Below are 24357 nucleotides of genomic sequence, written 5' to 3'. Positions count from 1 at the left end.
CAAGGGTAACAGGGAACAGCGCTCCATTCTTAAAGGTCGTGCGCAAAATCGGACATGCTCTGAGTCCTGGCCTAGAGGCAGCAGTTTAAAGGAGCCTGGTTCAGACCCACCTGCTGAACTTGGGGAGCCTCCCCAAGGGGCAGGAGGCAACTGGGGCTCCTCTTGGGGATGGAAAAGGTGGAAGCAGCCATTTTTGGCAGCTCATTCTACCATGATAACACCAGACTGGCAAGCACCATTTTGGAATCCCCCCTCTAGCCTATAAGTGCCGGGGACCAGGCCCACTCTCTAGTGAGCTGGCACAGCCCAGGAGCCCTGCTGGGCACACAGTCAACCACTCAGGAAGCCTACCCCACGCACCAGCAAGAAGGCAGCAGCCCCACAGCCCACAGGGTGACACAGGCAACCGCAAGGAACGCCTACCCTGCCCTCCAGCAGGCCTGCAGCCACGGCATGAGGCATCGCAGCCAACCACGCTGGGGCTCAGCCCTGCCCACAAGCTCCCCAGCAGCAGCTGACCTGCCAAACAAAAGGGTGCGTGCACCCCTAGGAATGTGGCTCTGGTCACCAAATATTTACTGAAATAAATGACTATTACTAGTGACTATTAAATAAGTGAGTGTTAATATTTATTGAAAGAAGTGACTATAAACATATGTGCCTGGTATACAATAATGAGTAAAAGTTATCTATGCCCTCCCAGCACTTACAGACTACTGGGGGAGACACTCAACAAGTAAAACAAAATACAGTTGACCCTTGAGCAACACAGACTGGAAGTGCCTGGGTCCAACTATACATGGATTTTTTTCAATAAATACGACAGTACTGTACGATCTGTAACTGGTTGAACCCACAGACAGGGAACCACAGATCAGGGGGGCTGACTGTGGGACTTGAGCATCTTTGGATTTTGGCACACAGGGACTGCTGGATCCAATCCCCCATGGACACCAACGAACACATAAACTTCTTCAAATTATAAGATATTCTACGAAGAAACCAGAAAGTTCTCTGAGAAAGTAAAGGAAGAAGCTACTTTAGACTGAGGATCTCTGAAGTGATTTTAATACTGAGAATCAAGTACTAATCAAGAAAATAAGATCACACAGGTGGCAAACGGCAGAGCAAGAATCTGAATCCAGTTGGTCTGGTTCCGAAGTCCAGGGCCTAAAGCACCACTCAGTGCTGGCTCTCTATAGAGAAGAATTACACAGAACGTGAGCTTCACGTCATTGAGATATTTACACTTGCTCTAAAGAAGATTCTAAGAAATCACAGGAACTTAGAAAAGAAAATTATTTGAAACATACAATAAGAGAAGACAGATTTCTTAGAATCTTACAAGAGTATGAAGAAAGAGGCAAATTTACATAAACCACGAAACCGTTTCCACAGAGCAATAAACGTTATACTTCTTACCTTGACACCTATTGCAACAATAAGGTGCTTGGGAAACCGAGAGCTGTCAAAACAATACAGACATTTTTCCATTTGTGCAGCAAGACTCCGGTGCTCTGCAATAGCTTTCTTCTTCTGACTCTCTTCCCCTTCACCAAAACACTCTCTCTCAGCTGCTTTGGAGACAAACATATCATCCAGAGTGTAATAGTCACCATCTGTTTTTCCCATAAACTGAAAAACCAAAATAACAGCAATGAGGAGAAGGTAGCGGTTAATTCAGAGTTTACTGTGCTGTGGCACACTGAAGCCATACTTGTAAGTTCTGTGATAAAACTCTTACATTTTAAAAAGAAAGAAAGAAAAAGAAAACATGATTAAAATGTGAATTTGATCTACAAGGGTCAACCCATCCTCATCATGACAGCTAAAGTTTACTGAGTATTTACTATGTACAATTCTATGCGATTTTATTGTTTTATATGCCTGTTGGGAGGGAACCATTATCATTTCTACTTAATAAACAAGGAAATCGAACCACAGAGAGGTTAAAAAAAAAACAACTTTCACTTTAAAATTAGCATACACTCCACACAGCACATGAAACATTTTTCAGCTGTAACTCAAGGCACCATCTCCACACCGCCCCCAGCATAAAACTGTAGCCAGAGTGATGTTTTTAAGACAGAAATTTTATTTATTTATTTTATTTATGTCCCTGCTTAAAAATTCTCAAAGAGCTCTACACTGTGAATGGGATCAAGTTCAGACTGCTGTCTGGCCCACCGAGTCACAGGCACAGAGAGGTAAGGGTTAAAGGCTTGGGATGTACAGACAGAACAACCATGGTAAAATTCTATCTCCTCTCTGCACACCCTTGGGTACGTTATTTAATCTCTCTGTGATTTCTCTCTGTTTTATTGCCTCATGTTACAATGGTTCTAACAGTATTGTCCATCTAATAGGGTTATGTTGCTTAATCCTCATAGCACATGCCTGCCACACAACATGGACTCAGAAATTTGAGTCACTTCAGCCATGTCTGATCACGTCCCTAGTCAAACTCTACACCCTTGCCACCCTATTTCAGTCCCCAAAAGCACTATCACCCTCAGGCCTTGTACGCACTGCTCTCTGATCAATTCTGCCATTCCTACTCCTACTCAGTCTTTTAACCTGAGGCTTAGATTTAGCTGTCGCCTCCATGAAAGAACTTTCCTAGGTCGTCCAAGCTCCTTTAGTGCTGTACTGAGGGCCACACTGTTCCATGACAGTCATGCACTTCTCTTTTTCTTCCATTAGACTAAGTTCTAAGTTCTACTTAGTCTGCTAAATACCAAAAAGAGCACTATTCTTTCTTTATCATCAAGCAAAAGCAATAGAAAGATGCCTGGATCTTATCGGACATTTAAAAAGATATAGAGAAAGCCAGAGTGACCACATTCGTGTCAGATAAAGTAGATTTCAAAGCAAAGAACATTGTGAAGGATACAGAAGGTCATTCCGTAACGATAGAAGACTCATACCATCAAGAGGACAAAACAACCCTCAAGTGTATGCGTCTAGCAGCAGAGTTTCAAAATATATGAAGCAGAAACTTGACAGAACTGTAAGATAAACAGACAAACCCACAACTGTGGTCAGAAGTTTAAAGGTTACTCTCTATAATTGATAAAAACAAGTAGAAAATAAACAGGCGCACAGAAGACTTGAAAAAACCATCAACTAATCTGATGTAACTGACACGGACAGGAAGCTTATCCGATACCAGCAGATGAACACTCCCCTCAGGTGCACAGAGCACGTTCACCCAGACAGGTGGCATTCTCAGCCATCACAGGAAGATTTAATAAGTTTAAAAGGATTCCAGTAACATGAATTATGTGCTCTGAAAACAGTGGAACTAATCTAAAAATCCCAAGAGAAGGATATTTGGGAAATTGCCAATTATTTGAATATTTAAAAACATACTTCCAAATAACTGATGGATCACCAAAAAAATTTTAAAAATAGAAAGTAGTTTGAACTATAATAAAACAAAAACACAACGTGTGAGAGTTTGTGGTATCCTGCAACAGAGGGGCAACTGCAGCTCTCAGCACCTGTGTCAGAAAACAAGACAGGCCTCAAACCAGTGACGTCGACGTTCACCTTAAGAAACTAGAAAAAGAGGAGAAAATAAAACTAAATGCAAGCAGAAGAAAATTTCTAAAATGTCATTATTGACAGAATCAGGTAGAAAGAATATTATTAGTATGATATTTCCTAGAGGACATTAGCTTCCTCGTCCATACTAGGAATTTATTTTCAGCCTCTACTTTTTCATTAATCCTTGTATACTTCTCTATTCTTTCAAGTTTGTCTATTTAAGTGCACTGCCCTGACTTATTCTAACTTCAGACCTTTATCTCAACCATAATATATTACATTTTGAAAAATATCAGAACGGGCCACTAAAACTTTCACGAAAATAGTGACTAACCATATGCTAGGTATTAACAGAAACTTTAAGAATCCTCTTAGCCAAGTATTTCTACAATGCAGGAATTGGCATTCTCACTTGACAGATTAAAAAACTGAGGTTATTATCTTAATCAAAATCATATCAAATTATTAAGAGACAGAGCCAGGAATCACACACAGGTTGATCTGATTGTAAAACTGAGTGTCTGGCATACAGTGAGCCTCTCTCACTTAAAAAAACCATCATTAAAACACAGAGAAGGAATATTCTGAATACAGTCTATGAAGCAGAATAAGAATTAGAAGAAACCTTAAATTTCATCTAGAATAAACACACCCAAATATTAGCAGGCATAAAGGTAGAAACTGATCTGGTACAAGTGGTAGAAATGGTGATTTTAATCCCCACTTACATCAATGGACAGATCATCCAGACAGAAAATAAATGAGGAAACACTGGCTTTAAACAACACACTAGACTTGGTGAACTCCATAGATATATATAGAACATTCCCTCGGAAAAAAGAAGGAATCACTGATGTTGAAGGAGAGAATTAAGAAAAACTCATCTTAAGCACTGAAAGTGAAAGTGAATGTTTCTGATGCTGTAAGAAGCTTCAGAGATTTGACGGATCAGTAACCAAAACCCAGGACAGTTTTTAATTCCACATTCTTTTACTATCTAAGCAAATAAAAATAAATTTTAATGTTAGCTTTAACAGACAACTGGCAATGTTTTCTTTTCCTTAGATTTATTTCCATGTCAAAAGTCCTGGGAACATTATAAGCAATCTCTGTCACCCTTGCTTTGCTATATAGATAAGTTAACATTAAACTATCGAGAAGCACGGGGAAAGTGCTTTTTTTCATTTTAGTTTGTATAACACCTTTTTTTTTTTTTAAAGAAAATCTGTACTGGACTATTTTAAGTTTACTTTTCCAGTGTTTCCATCTTAACTTGCATATATATTATGCCAGGAGGCATAAATATCCTGACCCCTCCTGAAGTCTTTGATAGGAGAGGGACAATGATAGGAATTACAGACACAACTCAAGAGTATTTCCCAGTATGGTACTGGCTTATGTGTAACTCAATGTATTTGATATTCAAATTAACGCACCGATTACAGAAAAATGTTTCTTTTTTTAAAAAGGTGCTATTAATATTTTGGTATAGTTTTACTCAGGAAACATGTAACAGGAACTATATTCTAATCATGGTGTTTGTTAAGCATTTGAACTTCCAAAAATATCGTCACTATTTCTGAAATTTAAAAGCATATATAGTCAAGCCTTGATTTTGTACATTACAAATTAACCACACATTCCAGGCAACCTGACTCATCGTCTGACAGTCCTTATGAGCACACCTCTTCTATCGGATAAAGCCTGAATGACAATTTCTCTGTAGCTCAATGTGGTGACTACTACAAAATTTTTTAAAAGTGGTCTCTACTAGAACAAAATAGAGAAGGTTTACAATAAAAAGAATAATGACAAGAGATGAAAGACTGTGCTTGCTTTTAAAATAACATTGTTGCACAATCAAAACAAAAGGTATTAATGAGAACAACAGAAAACATCTGTTTATTTTCTATGCAGCTTAGTGTAATAGTGAAAAGGGAATTTTTATACTCAAGTCTCAAGTATGTGATTCTAGATATAAACTTTGCTGAATGCTATTATGTGCTAAGGCGTATACAATAAACAGTTAAGATACAATGGTGATGTCTCAAGAGGTCGATTTGGGAGCTGCTTGCCAAAAACTGACAGAACAGGGACACTGGCTCAGTATCTTAACTAGAAATTAAAAACTGAGAATTAAAAAAAAAAGATGCAATGGTGAGCAAAAGAAAACACGATCCCACTAATATGGAACTTACAGAGCAAGGGGAACAACTGGCATTATCTAAAGGATTGCTCACTAAAAAAGTCAAGTGAGGACTGTGATGACCATGTCAGATCCTAACAGAAGGGATGGAGTCAGGGAGGTGAAAAGCGTTTCCCTGAAAGAGTAATGATACAAGCGAGGTATATATGAATAGGAACAGGCAACCTGATGGCAAGGGGCCAAGCTGGCAAAACACAGCAGAAGTAGGATGTGCAAAAGAGTGCACGGTGGCAGAAAGCACAGCACATCTGAGGGGGTGAACGGAACGGAAGCCGTCATAGCTGGAACGGAGGAAGCAAAGCAAGAGAGTGAGATCTGAGATGAGGCTGGAGAGGGAGGGACTAGGCCTTCAAAGCCGCGTTAGGCCATGTTAAAGAATCTGGTATTTAACCTACCAGCGACCAAATGCCATTTGAAATGTTGTCACATAGTGGCCAAAGGATCAGATACACATTTGGGGGAAAAACAAAATAACTCGGCCTTCATAAAGTAGCTAAGAACTGGAAGAAGCTAAGAAGGAATGCCAGCAGAGCAGTTAGGACGCATCCTCATGGTCCGGGCTAGAACGATGTCGGCAATGGGAATGAAGCAAAGCAGACTGGTCAGTAGTGGGAGGACACGACAGGCTGACAGATCTGATGTGCAAAATGAGGGAGAGAAAGGTCGCGCTTAGGACGACTAGCTTTCTGACCAAGGTAGATAGTAGTCCTTGTACTGATAAAGGCAAAACTGAAAATGAACTGGGTTCAGGAACCACAGGCAAGCTACTGAGTATCTCTGAGCAGCACTTTTTGTTTATTAAATGAGGTTAATAATATCAGTGCTGCCAGGTAATTATAAGCATCAGTGTATGTACAGAGCCTGACAAGTCCTCAAAAACCAGTAGTTACTATTCTCTTCTGGATCCTCCCAGAGCAGAGTTCTCAACCAGGGGCAACTTCTCTTACGAGGGGACACTTGGCAATGTCTGAGACATTTTTGGTTGTCACAGCGTGGCAGGCATAGATGCTACCGGCATCTACTGGGTAGAGGCCAGGAATGCCGCTAAACACTACAATAAACAAACAATCCTCCTAAAACAAAGAGCTAGCCAGCCTAAACCGGCAGTTATGTCAAGGCTGAGGAACCCTGTTCCAAAGGAATTATGATTACATGATTGCAGGGAGTACAGTTACTTTGTATTCATTAATGATAACCACCACCCACATAAACTGGGGAGTTAAATTCAATTATTACTTAGATTCTGAGTAATCAAGCAAATAGTTTTGAAATTCAAGGCTGGAATTTCCAATGTTAGTGAATTAATAGCCTAAATACTCAGCATACAAAAATGTTAAATGTCTTCTAACCATGAAAGCTAATTTGTTTTCCATTTTGATGTTTAAATTAAAACAAGAACCTGAACTATAATAAACTGCCATCTTATAAAAAATCAGATACTCAGAAAAACTCTATGAAAACCAAAAGCATAATTTTGAAAAAACAATGGTTTGCAACAAATGTATTTAATTAGTATTGTATTATTATATAGGGATTATCAACAAGGAAAAACAGACTGCATTCTAATTTTCACAAAAGTATTTCAAGTTTTATGACAATTATTTAATGAAAATTTTGATCAAAACTGTAAAACAACCCTTCAAACATCAAGCCCTCAAATTTGTTGGAGAAAGATGAATTAGCTGATAAAATATAAATTTCATACAATTCTGGACTTTTTCTTTAAAAAATAAAAATGAATAGTTAAACTATTGAACCAGTATACTCAATTACCAGCCATTTTAAGCTTAACAGGTCAAAATCTGAGAGAACTGCCTATACTTGTCAAAAAAATCTCACCATGGTCAAGAATCAGGATCTGACCACATTGAGACACCAATGCACGTCCATTAGGACAGCTGCCGTCAAAAAGAAAAGAACAAAACAAAACAAACCAGAAAATAAGTACTGGTAAGAATATGAAGAAATTGGAAACCTCGTGCATTGCTCGCGGTAATGTAAAATGGTGCAGTCACTGTGGAGGACAGTTTGGTGGTTCTGCAGAGAGTCAAACAAAGAATTACCATACGATCCAGTAATTCTACATCTAGACAAATACTCAGGAAAATTGTAAGCGTGGACTTAAGAAGATACTTGTACACCACTGTTCACGGCAGCACTATTCACAAGAGTCAACAGGTGAAAACAATCCAAACTGCCATCAGGAGATGAATGAATTTCTATAAAGTGATACACAGTGGGGTGTTTGTTACCTGGCCTTAACAAACGAGATTCTGACACATGCCACAGCATGGATGAACCCTGAAAACAGTACACTAAGTGAAATAACTCAGACACAAAAAGACAAATACTGTATGATCCCACTTATATAAAGTACCTAGAATAGGCAAATTCATGGAGACAGTAACAGAATACAGCTTACCAGGGGCTAAGGGAGATACAGCAGTGGGACAGGGAGTTACTGTTGCATGGTTACAGAGTTTCCGTTTGGGATAATGAAACACTTTTGGAAATGAACAGTGGTGATGGCTGCACAACACTGTGAATGCACTTAATGTCACTGAATCACACATTTTTTAAATGATTACAGTCTTAAATTTTATCTCATGTATATTTTATAACAAAAAAAGAAAGAAATGAGATCTAAACTAAAGAATGGTAAGTAAATTACTTTTCAGGTGTTCCCACCCCTAAGTGATGTTGAGAAAAACAAAAACTGTTTTCTTAAGCATTTTGGACTGGATTCAAGCCTACATCTTTTAGAAAATGAAAAAACTAAAGCAAAATTCATTTCATTCAGTTCCATGGAAAAGCAAAATATCACTTCTATCTTTTTAAGACACTCAAATATCAAATTTTCCATAGAGGATGTCACAGGAAAATATACATGATTTCACACTCTTGAATTAGCCTTTCAATCCAGAGCAAACTCTCCCCACATCAAAGCCTGTGAAATGGAAATGGCTACCATGAGAACTGAAACAAACCAAAGAGGTGACAATTTCAACATTCCTTACCTTCTTCTAATCACGCCGTTAAGAAAGGTATGTCACTTAATCTCTCAAGATGTATTAATATTACAGTTTACTAAAAATTAAAAAAATGAAGGATTTAGGCTCTAGTGTGTATTATGGAAATATATGGATTTTAAAGACTACTTCCATCAGAAAATATAGCAAGTCTTAACAGTCACAAACTCAGAAAAAATAAAACTATCAATAGAAGGACAAGCATCTTTTATTAGACAATAAAATCTTTTTTTTTTTTTAACAATTTAAGGTAAGGCCCTAATTACTTTGAGTCTTTCGCTTCCTATTCTTCTCTTGTACCTTCCATTTTCTCCCCTCCAGTTCATTTTTTTCATGCACTATCAGTACAAAAAAATAAAATTACTGTCTATGGTGCTAACAAAATTGAGGAAAGATTTACATAGATCTCATGAAGATGTGCCTAAGTTTACATTGCCAAGGAAACACTGACGTCTTAAATTTTAATTGGAAGAGTTTGTATTTAAAGAATGTTGGAGTTAACAGAACGTATTTTAAGAAAAAGCAAAGTACTTACTCTCAAATACCAATAAATAACACATGAAAATTGTACAAATTTAGGCAACAGTCAACAACTATCCACTAACCTGAGAATCCACAAGGCAATGCTGTTTAATGAAAAAAGCTGGACTAAGTTAAAAGTTGAGGCTTCTAGTGCAGCTTTTGCGACTGATTAGCTACGGAAATTTAGAAAAGATATTAAGCCTTGCATAAGCCATTTAATCCTCTTAGAGTTTTAGTTTCCTCATCAGTAAAATGTGGAAGGTTAAGCAAGATTAGTAAATTCCCTTCCTGTAATGGAATATTCTTTAGTTCTATGATTTCAAAGGAAGAAACTTCCAAAAAGAACTATACACTTATTATCTTCTAAGAAATCAGAACACACTGCGGTCTATATTCTAAGACACATATACGCAGCACGATAATAGATGTACAAATCTTTGTCAGGATATTCTTATTGTTCCCTTTTTTCATTAATTATGTAGTAAACATTCAGAAAAAAAAGTTTAAGTACAGAAAGTATTACAAAGCCAAAAACCATAATTCCTCTACAAATCCAAATACAAAAATATAATCAAGTTTATATTTGGCATACCTTTCTTAACTCAGTTAAAAAAAGAGATGCTATCAAAGATTTAATGCTAAAATACAACTAGAAAGAAAATACTCTGAATTTCAGAATTTTTAAAAAAGGACAGACATTAATAAACAATACAACAATAATAAATAATCAACAGGGCAGAACCGAGTACTGACTAGAAGTACCATCAGAGTGGCTAGCCCACCTAAAACGCTTCCTGTCTCCCCAGTTCAGGTTGGGACAACTGGTGTTGCTCTCAAAAGACTTTCCACTTGTCTTTCACAATAATTTGCATATCCTTAATTACTATGTTTATTTTTCAAATTATTTATTGAATGCTTTTTTCTCACTAGGCTACAAACTGCTTAAAGGCAAGGATCATGCCTTCCTTATGTGCCCACAGCACACCGCACACACTGAAGGTGATCATTTAACAATGTGTTAATTGAAGAAACAAAAGGATCTTGATCTATATCAACTATTCCTGTTTACTTACCCCAGAGCCTTTTAAGATCCACTGTCCTTAGTAAGGAAAGAACCTAAACTCAAAGATAACTGCCATGAAAATATGTATCATATAGATATCCCACACCAGGGATTGACAAACCACAGACCACAGCCCAAATCAGGCCATGTTTGTAAATGAAGTTCTGTGGGACTATAGCCATACCCATTAATTTACATATTGCCTACAACTGCTTTTGTAGCACAGTAGTAGAGTTCCTTCACAACAGAAAATTGAAAATATTTACTATCTTTCCTTTACAGAAAAAGTTTACCAACCTCTATCCTAGACTAATTCCTTTCACCTAATAAAAGAAGCAGCACAGAGTAATGAGCTTTCATGGTCTCTTCATGAAAATACTTAACACATCTGAACTCTACACCAATGATACTACTATCTCTAAAAATGCAGTAACGGCTATGTTAGTTCATAAACTTTCAAGAGTGAAGGGCAAGAATGTTTATCATGAATGGTGTTGGATTTTATAAATGCTTTTACTGTACCTACTGCAATGATCGTGTGGACCTTGTTTTACAGTCTATTGAGATGATGTATAACATTAATTGATTTTGGAAGCTAACCAATCTTGCATTTCTGGGATATATCTTCAGCCAACAATTAATAAAGAGAAACTTTTCCAACTTGATAATAAACATCTACAAAAAACTTACAGATAACATAATACTTAATAATGAGAACTAGATACTTGCCTCCTAAAATCGAGAACCAGGCAAAAATACCCTTTCTTACAACTCCTGTTCAGTGTCATACTGAAACTCATAGCTAATTCAAAAAGACAAGAAAAAGAGATGAAAGGTAGAAAGACGGTACTTGAAAAATAAAGTACAAAATAGTGTGGGGGAAAAAAAAAAAGGAGTGAAGGGATTAAGAACACTACTAAAAGAAACGTCAACACTCCCAACACTGTTTCGATGAGCTTCTAGTACTTCAAATTTTTAGCAGAGATGACTTTAATTGTTACAGATACAAAACAAGTTGCTACAATGCTATGGTTAATTATTAGCCATGATGTACAAAAATTACAATGTCAAATCAGCATTTCTATAGTAACCCGCAAGGCCATTAGCTCTACTGGCATATAGGTAGGGACTGGCATGACTTCATGTATTTTCTTAAAAGTTTTTCTTTTTCTATGAGAAATGATCTAATATGATTCAAGTCAAGATTCTACCTTCTGCTATCACACACAAATTAATCTTCAGCCAAAAAAAAAAAAAACCAAAAAAGACATGAAAAAGTTAAAACAATTGACTGCAAAAAGGGAAATGGAATGGCACTTACTGCATTTCTTTAGCTGTTACAACCAAATTAACAGTCCACTAAATAATAAAAAGAAAATAATTTCTTTGAATAAAAACAACACCCTTGTCAAAAGTTTAACTACAGCAAATTTGACAGTACATAAATTGGTCAATCAATACTTTTTTCAAAAATCTGGATTTTATATGCATCAGTTGTACACTCAAAAGTTTGTCCAGTTTGTAGGTTTACTTACTGCTATCAATTCTGTCTGATTTCTGCCAAAAAATATTAGGTAATATCTAAAGCATATTTTTAAAACAGTTAACTATTTATTTATGAATAGTGTAAAAATGTAGAGGAAAAAACATTTATTGAGTGCCTCCTGTCTATACTAGCAGACATTTTATAAATGTATTTTAATAAGGATAACTTCATTTGACTATTTAATCCAAAATATGTCACTGTATAAAACTGGAATGTTATTTTGTATGTCAAAAATCTCTGTTGTAAGAGGGGCTTCAAGATGGCGGGATGGAAGGACATGGAGCTCACCCTCTCCTATGAACATCAAAAATGTATCTACATGTGGAAAGATTCCCACAGAATACCTACAGAGCCCTGGCAGGAGACTTGTACAACTGGAACTACAAGGAAAATCTTCATGAAATCAGGCAAGAGAAAAAGAAAGAAAAAAGAAATCAGGGTGGGACCATCTGTGGTCTACTGGGTGTTCAGGAGCATGTTGCTTAATTAAGGCTTATCTTGTGACCTAACATATGATCTATCCTGGAGAAGGTTCCATGTGCACTTGAGAAAAATACATACTCTATGTTTCTGTTGGATGAAATGTCCTGTATGTATCTACTAGGTCCACGTGGACTGAAGTGTAGTTGCAGACCATTGTTTCCTTATTGCCTTTCTATCTGGATGATGTGTCCACAGATGAAGTGGAGGATGGAAGTCCTCTAGTTTTACCATGTTATTGTCTATCGCTCTCTCCAGACCTGTTAGTATTTGCCCAATATACTTAGGTGCTAGGATATTAGGTGCATATATGTTTACAATCACTATTTCCTTTTGATGAATTGACTCTTTTATCATTACATAATGACCCCTTTTTGTCTCCAGTTATAGTTTTTGGCTTAGTCTGTTTTGTGTAATACAACTAAAAGTCTAAACGGTATTCAGTAAAAAGGCTCCCTTCTGTCCTTCGGATACCTGGGTTCAAATTCCCACCAACAAAAAGTAACCAATGGTGTCATAATCAAAGACGTGCAATTTTTCTGTAAAGCGCCAGACAGCAAATATTTTCAGCTTTGTAGGCTATAAAGTCTGTCAGCTCGTCAGTTATAAAGTGGAGACAGCCTTGGACGACATGTAAATGGAAGTACATAGTTGTCCAATACAATTTTATTTGTAAATATAGGCAGTGAGCTGAATTTTTCCAGTGGGGTCAAACCCTGTTATAGAGCTAAGTTTAAATATGTCTTTTTCATAAAAAATGTTAATGGTAGTGCTTGAAAGGAACTGCGATGGAAGGGCTTCGCAGCAAGGATGCTATTTTAAGTAAAACTTTGTCCTTCTACTGTGAAATATTGATATACATCTTCAAAAATTATTAAACTTTCATATAAATAGACCAGAGATTACCCCAGATGCCTTCTCTATAACCTATAGAATATTACTCCAAATGTACACCTGATGGCATAATATGAAGAACCAGAGGAACATCGAGACAAAACAGACTGGTAACCTACCTAGCAGCATGTTGTCAACATTAAAGTCTGGCCCCAATGTTTTCTTTAAATGGTAGGCCAAATATATAATTAACATTTTCATGGAATACATTTACAAAAATAATAAACCAAGGTTCTTATTTCTAAAAAAACTAAATCCCCAAAATATACTGCCCAATTAAATCAATTTCAAAATGCATGTTTCCAGTATGTTTTACAAAGGATTTAATTTAATAAAACAAATCACAATCAGAAAAAAAAAAAAAAAACCCAGCTCTCTTTGAAAAGTAGATCATTGAAGACTGAATAACAACCAGCTTCTCAAAATTCAGAAGTATTCTAGGAATATATCTTACCTTAGATGCCATTCTCATAAAAAGTTTGTTTTGATTTTCTGCTGTTCCCATCTTTTCGTTCTTGACTAAATCATTTAGGCTTAGATTATCATCATCATGAAAGTATCTGACCCTTTCTTTTTCCTCGTGGGTTGAAGCCTACAACAAAATGAACATTATCAGTTTAGTGAAAACATGAGTCTCCGAAGTATTTTAATGAATTACCTATAAATCTGATATTAAATGTAAAGACCCCACTATGTATCACAATCTTTCTTTCCAGTTTGTCCCTATTCTTTCTGCTTCCACGTGGAGAATTTCCATTAGAGTAACACTCCCCACCTCTTCTCCCCCTTTACCCTTCTCTTCCCCGGCATGACAGTATCTGATTTCCGAGTTTTGGGGCAAAACTGCTTTATGCCTTCTTCTCTTCTCTGCTCGTTCCCTCTTTGTGGAAGAATTCCCTGCCACTGGGGAGGAAATACAGCAGGTATCCAGAGGTCGGGTAAACATATCAAAAACAGAAGTGAAGTATTAGCAAATCAACTTCAGACAGCTCTATCAGAAACGAAATTGATGTTCTGATTCTCATCTAAATCAATCCTGGGTTTTCCTATCAGTTGCTTCCATATCTACATGTGAACAATATTTATTTCCTTCCAAAGCAAGTCTCCCCAACACTGTTCTCACATTCCCTTATCCAGATAAAACTTGCCCTTCATTTCTTTGTGATCTTCGGAACCATGTTCCCAATATTTTTTCCCAACATCACTGTTCCTGTCTTCACTAGCTTAAATCTCACATTCCATGACTTCAGTCACTCCCTGGCTCCAGGCACCTCTCTGGCCCTCTTATCCTTTCATTACACTCAAAAAGCAAACCTCATTCCTGAATTAATGTGTCTATCCTCTTTACTCTTATACCTAGATTACTCAGTAGTAAGCAATTCAAAAAGAGCACTCAACGCCATCTGGCAGTGCAGCTGTGACTCCCCAGCCAGCTCTGTCATCTCATACAGCCCAGACCTTTACTGTTCCCCTGCCCCATCTCCCCTCCAAACCCCTAAGACCTCCCATTTCATTAGAAGAGGTATCTACCCCACTTCTATTTGCTGAACAAATCAATTACCATCCCTAACAGCACAGGCACTCAACAGGCAGATAATAAACACTTGACAGAAAAATTCTAAATGAACAAATCTTCTGTGAACCCAATTACCGCTTGTATGATCTTGCAAATTTAAAACAAAAAACCTAACTTGGGAAAACTCAGTATGTTGTTTTTGCCATTTTAAGAGCCTCAAGGTAGTGCTAAAAACTAACTACTGCAGCTGGAAGATGGAAAAGAAAATTAGGTTTATAAAGGATCACAGCAACTACATAATTAAGACATTGCTGTATACGGATACCCCATCACCAAGTCTCAAATTTCCTAGCACAGATGTGCTAGGTCTGTGACACCAAGGTTTCCCCTAAGAGCTACGGTAAGCATGTGGAAACAAAAAAAAAAAGCTAGAAACAACATCAAAGAAATAGATGCTAAAATTAAAATTGTCTTAAATATTCAATGTTCACAATTATTTGAAAACTGTAGTTGAATTAGATTTCATTTTGTAAAAGGCAAAGGGATGTAACTAAGAATAAAAGTAGTAACATTACTTACTACTTTCTAATGTTTTATGCTAAAGCTACATTTCAGAAAATATTCTGAAATATAGTTGACCTTTGAACAATGCAGAGATTCGGGGCACTGACCCCCATGCAGTTGAAAATCTGAGTGTAAATTCAGAGCCAGTCCCCCACATCTACTGCTCAACAACCACAAATTCAAACCACCACAGACTGCGCAGCACCACAGTATGTAACTCACTGACAAAATTCCGTCCTGTGAGCACATCTGTGCAACTCAAATACATGTTGTTCAAGGGTCAGCTGCTGATGCAAAGAAAGCCCGAAGGGAAAGAAAGGATTTCTGAATTAATAAACAAAAGACGTATGTTAAACATACAATCTGTCTCTTCCTTCTTCCTCCTTTGGATTCCAGATGTTTTCCTGGTGTAGTCACCGGCCACACTCTTCCAGACTGATCTGTTCTGACAAGGACCACTTCTTGCTTGTCTTCATTCTACGGAAAGATTAGAGGTAACTTCTGAAATTATTGAAAAGAGTACTGAATGCTTATATTTCTAACCCAAAAACATAAAAACGATTCTGCTTTCACATGATATTATGGATTATCTTAAGTCTCCTAGACTTTCATTATCAGAAAGTCACCATAATCTTTTCTGGGAAACAGTGGGAAAAAATATCCAAAGTTTATTTTATTTTTTACAAGAGCGGAAGGGTATAACTCAAGTGGTAGAGCGCATGCTTAGCATGCACGAGGTCCCGGGTTCAATACCCAAGTACCTCCATTAAAATAAAAAAAAAATCTTTTAAACTAATAATAATAAAAGAGCAATCATAGGAGCAAAATTCAAATATAGCTTTCTTCTAGGCAATAGTAAAAGATGACAAAGCACCAATGTTCAAACAGGCATTGTATGAGATGCCCATCACTTATGCAGGAGATGTGCTTAATGAATGTACCTTCCATTATAAAGATCCTACTAAAATGTGAAAGCAATTAGATGACAGAACAAACTTGTTAAGTTAACTATTGTAATGATATCCCACACAACTTCTATTCTTTCCATTAACAGCCCTTGAATGCTTTTCACTTCTCTGACTCTTCAGAAGTTATATCCCACATACTTTTAATGCACAATACTGTTCCTATGAACTTTTAGTCAAACATACACCTGGTACAGTACAGGATAAGAGTAAACTTTATTCTATGATGAAAACAGAATTTTATTGAAAAGGTTCTAATAAAGAATTACATAAATAATATTAGATAACTACTTCATTAAAAATCAGTTTGAAACAAGACCAAGCAAGTTATTCACATTTCAATTTACTTCTCCAATCAGAATTAATTATTAAAAATCAATTTCAGTCCCATTTAATAGAGATTTAGTTCCCTCTTGAAATGGAAGAAAAAAATGCATACCAATTATTGATCTTACATTCACACACAATACTAAATGGATAGTAAAAATTATCACCACTACTTCTCTTTAATTAATCAATTAGCATTAATTAATGAAGTATCATATTTTAAAGGGTATCTCTATTTACTCTCTTACCGGATAACAGAGATCGGCAACACATAATAATCTGGCTTCCAAGTTTATCATACTGCTAAGCTGATCTCCCTAAGGATTTTCAAATTACTAAATCTAATAGATACTTATCAACTGCTACATCCTTTGATTTAAAAGCATTTGATCTCTTTACTATATTCCTAGCCTGAAACTCTTCTTATTCCACTTTTAAATACTCTATTCTTTCCTGGTTCTGCCTTACCACTCTGACCCATTCATTCTTTCATTCAGTATTTTTTAAAGTGCTGACCTTACATAGTAACTAAAAGAAAGGTCGTCCCTGCCTACAATAAGCGTATACCCTGTGGGAGAACTATTCTCTACATGACTATCAGTATAAATTCAATTTCACTTTCTCTTCCATTTCGAGCTATCCTTCAAATGCTGATGTTTCCAGGGTTCCCTGGTTTCCATCCTTCCAGCCCAAAACCTAATTATCATTCATATTGCAAAGAAAATTACTGTGTTGAACACAAATGTAAAAACTTACAGAAACCCCACATCACCTAGATCAATACCCTTAAAGTTCTCTATGCTAATTTCTCTATTCCATGAATAAATCGATCAAAACTCAACACGGAAAATGTATTTTATCAAGATCACACAGCAAGTAAATACCAGAATCAGAACTGAAAAAAAAAATAAAGTGTGGCCCACAGACCCGCTCAGTCTGAAAACAACCAGCCATGAAATATTTGTTAACAGCTCATGATGAATTAAGTACAAAAATTGAGTATTTATAAAACTTTTCTAGCAATCTTAGAGTAATTTTATGTTGGTTCAATCTACATAGGAATTTAGACCTATAGTTTATAGTATCTATTTCATTTTTCTATAATTTTTATTGCATTTTACAAAATTATTATTCCATGATAGACTGGAAAACTAAAAGGAAAAATAAACTCACTCTGATCCCACACCACAGTCAGAGAAACACTCTACTGGAGAGTGGAACCTTAAGTAACACAGTGTACAAGGCCTTCAAATTCAAGGACCAAGGCCTTCCTCAAATTTACTTCTTTTCCAGCTCTTTACAATTATTGTAAACTTTCTGTACATTTTAATTCCTAAATAATCTTAGGCATATTTGTACTGCTAGGCCACAATCTTTTCAATAACTATTTGTCTGTTTACAGTTATCCTGTCTTTGCCTCTTTTCCAGGTCAAACACCAAGCTGTACACGACTTGGTACCTACAGTACTTGGCACAGAGTGAAAAACAAAACCAAAAAACCAGTGGGTACTTAATAAATGACTGACAAGTAGAATTAACAAGCTGGTACCTCCTCAGACAGACTAATTATACTCCCAAAGCCGTTCCTGCTACTTTCCCCTTCTCCTTACTTTTCTACGTTCTGTTCCTCGGGCATGCCAATACAAGGGCACTAAATTTTCCTACTTTGGGTGGCCAAGACAGACATACTGATAAGACTAGAAATATGCAGTAAGTTCCATATTTGCTACTACATTAACACAGAATACAGCGCTTATTTAAGAATCTATGTCAGGGTCAATAAACTATGGCCCACAGGCCAAATCCAGCCTGCTGCTTATTTTTGGTTGGCCTACAAGGTAAGAATGACTGATATACTATCAAATAGTTGGGGCAAAATGCAAGGAATAGTGTTTCATGACAAACGAAAATTATATACAATTCTAATTTTAGTGGCCACAAAGTTTCATTGGAATATAGCCAAGCTCACTCTTTTCTGTATTGGCTACATCTGCTTCATGCTGTTGTCGCATAAGTAGTTGTGACACACACTGGAGAGCCACAAAGGCTAAAATAGTCACTGTTTGGTCTGTAGAGAAAAAGTCTGCCAACCTTTGATCTATATTATGCTTCTGCTGATACAAGTACAGTTGCCCCTTGAACAACACAGGTTTTAATTGCATGGGTCTACCTCCAGGCAGTCTTTTCAATAAACGTACAGTCGGCCCTCCATATCCATGGTTCTGCATCCATGGTTCGACCAACAGCAGATCACAGACTTAATACACAATCCATAGTTGCTGAATCTGCTGATGTGGAACCCAAGGATGCAAAGGAATGACTATGGGACTTGAGCACACCCAGATTTTAATATTTGGGGCAGGTCCTGGACCAGTCCCACGTGGATACCAAGGGATAACCGTAATTCAAAAATCATTTAATGATTCTTTGTACTAGCAAGATAAAAATGTGCAATTGCCTGATAGTACAGTTTGCCCTCTGTATTCTTAGGTTCCATGGTCTCGGATTCAACCAACCATGGAACCAAAGTATTCAAAAAAAAATTGGGGGGGTAAGTTCTAAAAATCAAAACTTGACTTTGCTGCACTGGCAATTATGTACATAGCATTTACATTGTATTTACAACTATTTAGACAGCATGTATATTGCATTAGATATCATAAGTAATTTACAGATGCTTTAAAGTATACAGGAGGATGAGAGTAAATTATATGTAAAGTACTACACCCTTTATATATGGGACTTAAGGATCTTCAAATTTTGGTACATGTGGGAGTCCTGAAACCAATCGCACTTGGACATTGAGGGACAAATGCATTATAAACAGATCCATGTTGTAACAACAGGGTAAGAGGATGGGATCCAGTGTTCATTAATTTTGTTAAAATGCCTGACTTCCATTTCTGGCCATAATAGTCATAACAAACAAACAAACAAAAGATATAACCTACCACTGTTAAAAAAAAAAACTAGACAACAGGGCAAGCAACCATTTTCAGACATTGGACACCAGCCAGTGAACTGCGATCCCTGAGAAAAGGAAACAAGCTAAGCCCTAGGACTGCCACAGCTTTCTACCAAGAGACAGCATTACAGTCCAGAGGGCAGGCCGACAGAACCTGAACAGAGGTCAGCTTCCTCATTGACTGAACTAGAATACATTTTAGCAAACCATTGGAAGTGAGAGGAGATACAGCCATGAAAATAAAGCAAACAACAATAAAAATGAAGCAAATATTAATACCAACTAAGAACAAACATTTTTACATAAAACAAACATATCATTATACAGTTTTGCTTAGCAGTGTCTATATACAGAATCAAGAGATAACTTTGTTTAGAAATATAAAAGTAAAAGCCAGAAGAAAAACCTGAGAACTAAAAGTGGTTGCTTCCAGGACTGGGCTAGGTCTGTCTGGAAAGGTGCTCAGCATCACTATACATCAGAGAAATGCCAATTAAACCACAGTGAGACACCACCTCACACCTGTCAGGATGGCTGTCCTCAAAAAGACCACAAATAACAAACACTGCGAGGATCTGGAGAAAAGGGAACCCTGCACACTGCTGATGGGAATGGAAACTGGTGCAGTCACTGTGGAAAACAGTATGGAGGTTCCACAAAAACTAAAAGCAGAATTACCATATGATCCAGCAATTCCACTCCTGGGTATCTATCTGAAGAAAATGAAAACACAAACTTAAAAAGATTCTTGCACCCTAATGTTCACAGCAGCATTATTTACAATAACCAAGATATGAACACAATTTAAGTATCCATCAATAGATGGTATATATAATGGAATACTACTCAGCCCTAAAAAGGAAATGAAATGTTGCCTTTTGCAACAATATGAATGAATTTGGAGAATATTTTTCCTCATGAAATCAGATAAAAAAAGATAAATACTGTATGTTATCCCTTATGTGTGGAATCTAAAAAATAGAAGAAATTAGTGAATAACAAAAAAGAAGACTCACAGATATATACAATAAATGAGAGGTTACCTGTTAGGAGAGCAAGTGGGGAAGAGCAAGATAGGCGTGGGGAATTAAGAAGTACAAATACTATGCAATATAAATAAGCTACAAAGATACATTGCACAGCACAGGGAAAATAGCCAATATTTTATAACTGTAAGTGGAGTATAATCTTTAAAAATTGTGAATCACCTGAAATTTACATAACATTATAAATTAACTATACCTCAGTACAAAAATTAATAAAATGAAAAAAAAAAAAAAAAGAAAAAGGAAAATGCATACACTGTTTTGATTCAAAGCCACTATTAAAAAGCCTAAATGTTAGAAAGCCTTTTCTAGGATTTTGGTAATAAAGGAAAACTTCCACTAGACCAGACTTTCCCACCAGTTTGGTATTCTGCAAGTTTGTCATCACTGACATCGGTTTCCATTTTTACCTTTTAAAATTTCAAGAAATAAGCAGTTATTATTGATCTTAATATTTTCATGATTTCTGAACAATCTCTAGTGGACCTCTAATTATGTCACAGGAAACAGGATGTTCACTTCATACAAGTACCTAGCCAAGGCAGTGAGTAGACCTCATACCAAACTACATCCGCAGAGATGTGTATCCTGGCTCAAGGCTATTTTTTAATTTGCACACAGGCATTCACATGACTGCATCTGCTCAAAGGAAGTACCATTTTCTAATCCCATAAAGCACCAGATGGGCCCACAGCAGCATTAGTTATGTCTTCTCTTTTCAATTCTTACTGCTGTTTACTTGTGTCCTCTTCCTATTTTTCCCCTTTGATCAGATTACCTAGAGGCTTATCTATTTTATCAGTTTTTTTTTTTTGGAGAATGAACTCTTGGTGTTTATATAATTTCTATGAATTTTTGGTTTTCTACTTCTGTAACTTCAGCTTTCATCTGTCCTTCGTATCTCATATCTACTTTTTGACATGTTTTCTCTTATCTCTCTTGTTGAGTGACTGGCTAAGGCCGCAGGCAGCACAGTGTGGGCTCTGGAGCCAGAGTGCCCATGTTCCAATCCCGCCTCGTTACATAACCTTGCAATTTATTTAACTACTTCCAGTTCCCTCATTTGTAACATAAACAAAATAATAAGATGTTTTCAGAATCAAATAAATTAATACATGTTATGTATTTAGAACAATGTCCAGATATAAAGTAGTTAATCAATAAATACCATATATATATTTTTTAGTTACCTTTCATTTAGTAAATTCTTTCCTTATTTGACTGAGTCCTACCTAGGAGTTATCCCATTTCATTTCAAAAATTCCTAGAATATTGTTTCTTAATATTACCTGTTTTTATTTCATTTTTGCCTCATTTTGTTTCATCATCTTATTCTTCTTAGGAATATTAATATTATTCAGTTATCTAAACTAAAGCTACGTAATATACTTAATTTAAAAGTCATTTTAAGACTGCACTATCACGTTAAATTTACTGGCATTAAGTATTTATATCCCAATTTTTTTAAAACTATCTTTCTCAGGGAAACCTAATGTTTTCTGGCATTCTGTTGTGCAAGCTTATCTTAAATTTTTTTTTTTCTTCTCTTTCCTCCTATCTCTCTGCCTAGTCTTACTCTTCACTAATTGTCAGTTGTGACACTGTCTTCACTCGGTCCATCGGGATTCACCGTATCTCTCACAGTGACATTGGGGGTGTATCACACAGCACAAATAACGGCTACAAGGTGTCTGCTTCCTCTACACTGTCCATCGTGAACAACTTCCTGTGAGTTGTAGGGAAGGAAAATTTTTCCTCTAACATTCTAGGTACTTTTGGCCAGTCTAACAACTGGCATAAGACAAATTAACAGGAGAACAAATTTAATTTTGTACCTATGGAGGCCCCATAGGCGTTTATAAAACTTTTTAGATAAAGAGTCAATTATTTGTGAAGATTTGACAAAACAAAGGGGTTTTTTGCTGGGTAGCAAATTTTGTTTGTACAGCTTTCTTGGCCTCGAATTCCCTATCTCTGGCAACAAGGACGCCTTCCAATCTCCTGGCATACGTAGGAAGGATACCTTCCCATGGGAGCTTTGTTTCCTGCTTTCAGAGGAACATAAAAAGGTCACAGTGTCCTTCTTATACCAGCTGTTTCTCAAGTAACTTCAATTCAAAATAATTAATATGGCCCCTTGGCATATTTGGGGATGGCCCGCCCTGAGCTCCACCAGAGCGAGATAGCCCTAAGTACCCTAAGCCTTTTCCAGACACCTTTATACAGGAACCATCAGACTTGGTTCAGACAGGCTACATGTAAGAGAACCTTTTAATTCCCATCATCTCGCATGAGCTCAGTTCTCAGCCACCCTGCCTGTTTCTGGAGTTGGATTCCTGCAAGCTTCCAGCTCCTTACTGTTTTATGTTTCTGTCAGTTTCCCACCCACAGAGAAACGTATCTTGATTTTGAGCCATGTTACGTCTCTTCCAGTTTTCTCGTTTTATATTTTGTCTGTGATTGCCATGTTTTTGTACAGAGTGAAGGCCTCCAAGCACTAATGTATCTCAGTCACTGCATCCAGAAATGTTGCTCTAGCTCAATGATTTTCCAAACTTTGGATTGTAGAGACCACTCTGCAAACTCCATGTCAGTACTGAGATTCAGAAAATAAGAAATAAGCCAGACACAAACTGAGTAATACACTCCATCACCACATCTCTTAAGTTGCTCAAGCCACCCCGTCAATCCTGGAATTCTTCTAGAGCATGATCCAGAATGAAGGCACGTATTTATTTTAGCCTGTTTTATTTCTTGTCAAATTGGTATAATGACCTGCCTAACCTCTCTCTCATAAAGTTATTGATAGATACAAAACATACAAGCTTGAGATAATTAAATATTAATGTAAAGAATCATTACTAAAAAATTATGAGGCAATACTTAAGACTACAGTTCACTTCACAATTTCAAAAGTGGATTACTTAATGACATGTTGAACCACAATTTTAATTTTATTAAGGAAATATCTTCTAGAGCCAGTAATATCTGGCTCTAGCATAATATGAAAAGCCAACTCAATTCTATAGTCTCCTTTTCTTCTTTCATCACTGCTTCCTTGTAATCCTTACATACAAAACCAGCTATGAGAAACTTTATGTCATATTTTAACCAGGTTGCTTTCAACATCTGCCAGGGTGGGGAAGGAGGACAAGAGGATGGAGAAGATCTAGACACTTTTAAAAATGGTGATTAACATATTGAATTTTTTTCAAATAATAAAATAATAAATTTCAAAAATTTTTTTCGAATAATAGAATTCCTTTAGATGTAAAAAGAAATCCTAGTTATTTTGAAAGTTATAAAATGGATAAATTTAGGGTCAACACATGTTATTTCATTTGTTATTCATGATGTATTTCATACATCAACAATAGCAATGAAATGTAAAAACTGTCTTATATTTTTCCTACTTCAAAATAAACCAATACTTTTCCAGATAGACATTACTGATACAATTTTATAAAGTTCTAAAACATATCTACATTTTAACAATCCTGTAACATAGGTATTATTAAGTCATGTTTTACTAATACTAAGGATCGCACACAATAAATGATGAAGACGTCCCAGACCCAATTCTAGGTCTTTGGCTGTAAAATCCCATGCTATTTCCATTGTGATACTATGTACAGAAGTATGTATTTCTATACATGCTATTTCCATTACTGTATTTCTCTAATAA

General features: G+C 36.4%; 1 protein-coding gene across 5 annotated transcripts in view; it reads right to left on the bottom strand.

Moving 5' to 3' along the window:
* Positions 1 to 24357, bottom strand: part of LOC102503986 (CWF19 like cell cycle control factor 2) — a 179232-nt gene that overhangs the window by 25392 nt on the left and 129483 nt on the right. For all 5 annotated transcript variants that reach the window (XM_032472555.1, XM_032472553.1, XM_032472554.1 and 2 more), the window contains 3 exons: positions 15730 to 15846; positions 13744 to 13881; positions 1423 to 1635 (listed from right to left, as the gene is read on the bottom strand). In XM_032472555.1, the coding sequence (XP_032328446.1) occupies positions 1423 to 1635; positions 13744 to 13881; positions 15730 to 15846 (468 nt within the window). The remainder of the gene's footprint in view (positions 1 to 1422; positions 1636 to 13743; positions 13882 to 15729; positions 15847 to 24357) is intronic.

This window comes from Camelus ferus, chromosome 33, assembly GCF_009834535.1.
Source record: "Camelus ferus isolate YT-003-E chromosome 33, BCGSAC_Cfer_1.0, whole genome shotgun sequence".
Taxonomy (NCBI): Eukaryota; Metazoa; Chordata; class Mammalia; order Artiodactyla; family Camelidae; genus Camelus; species Camelus ferus.
This window is presented reverse-complemented; position numbering and strand designations above follow the sequence as displayed.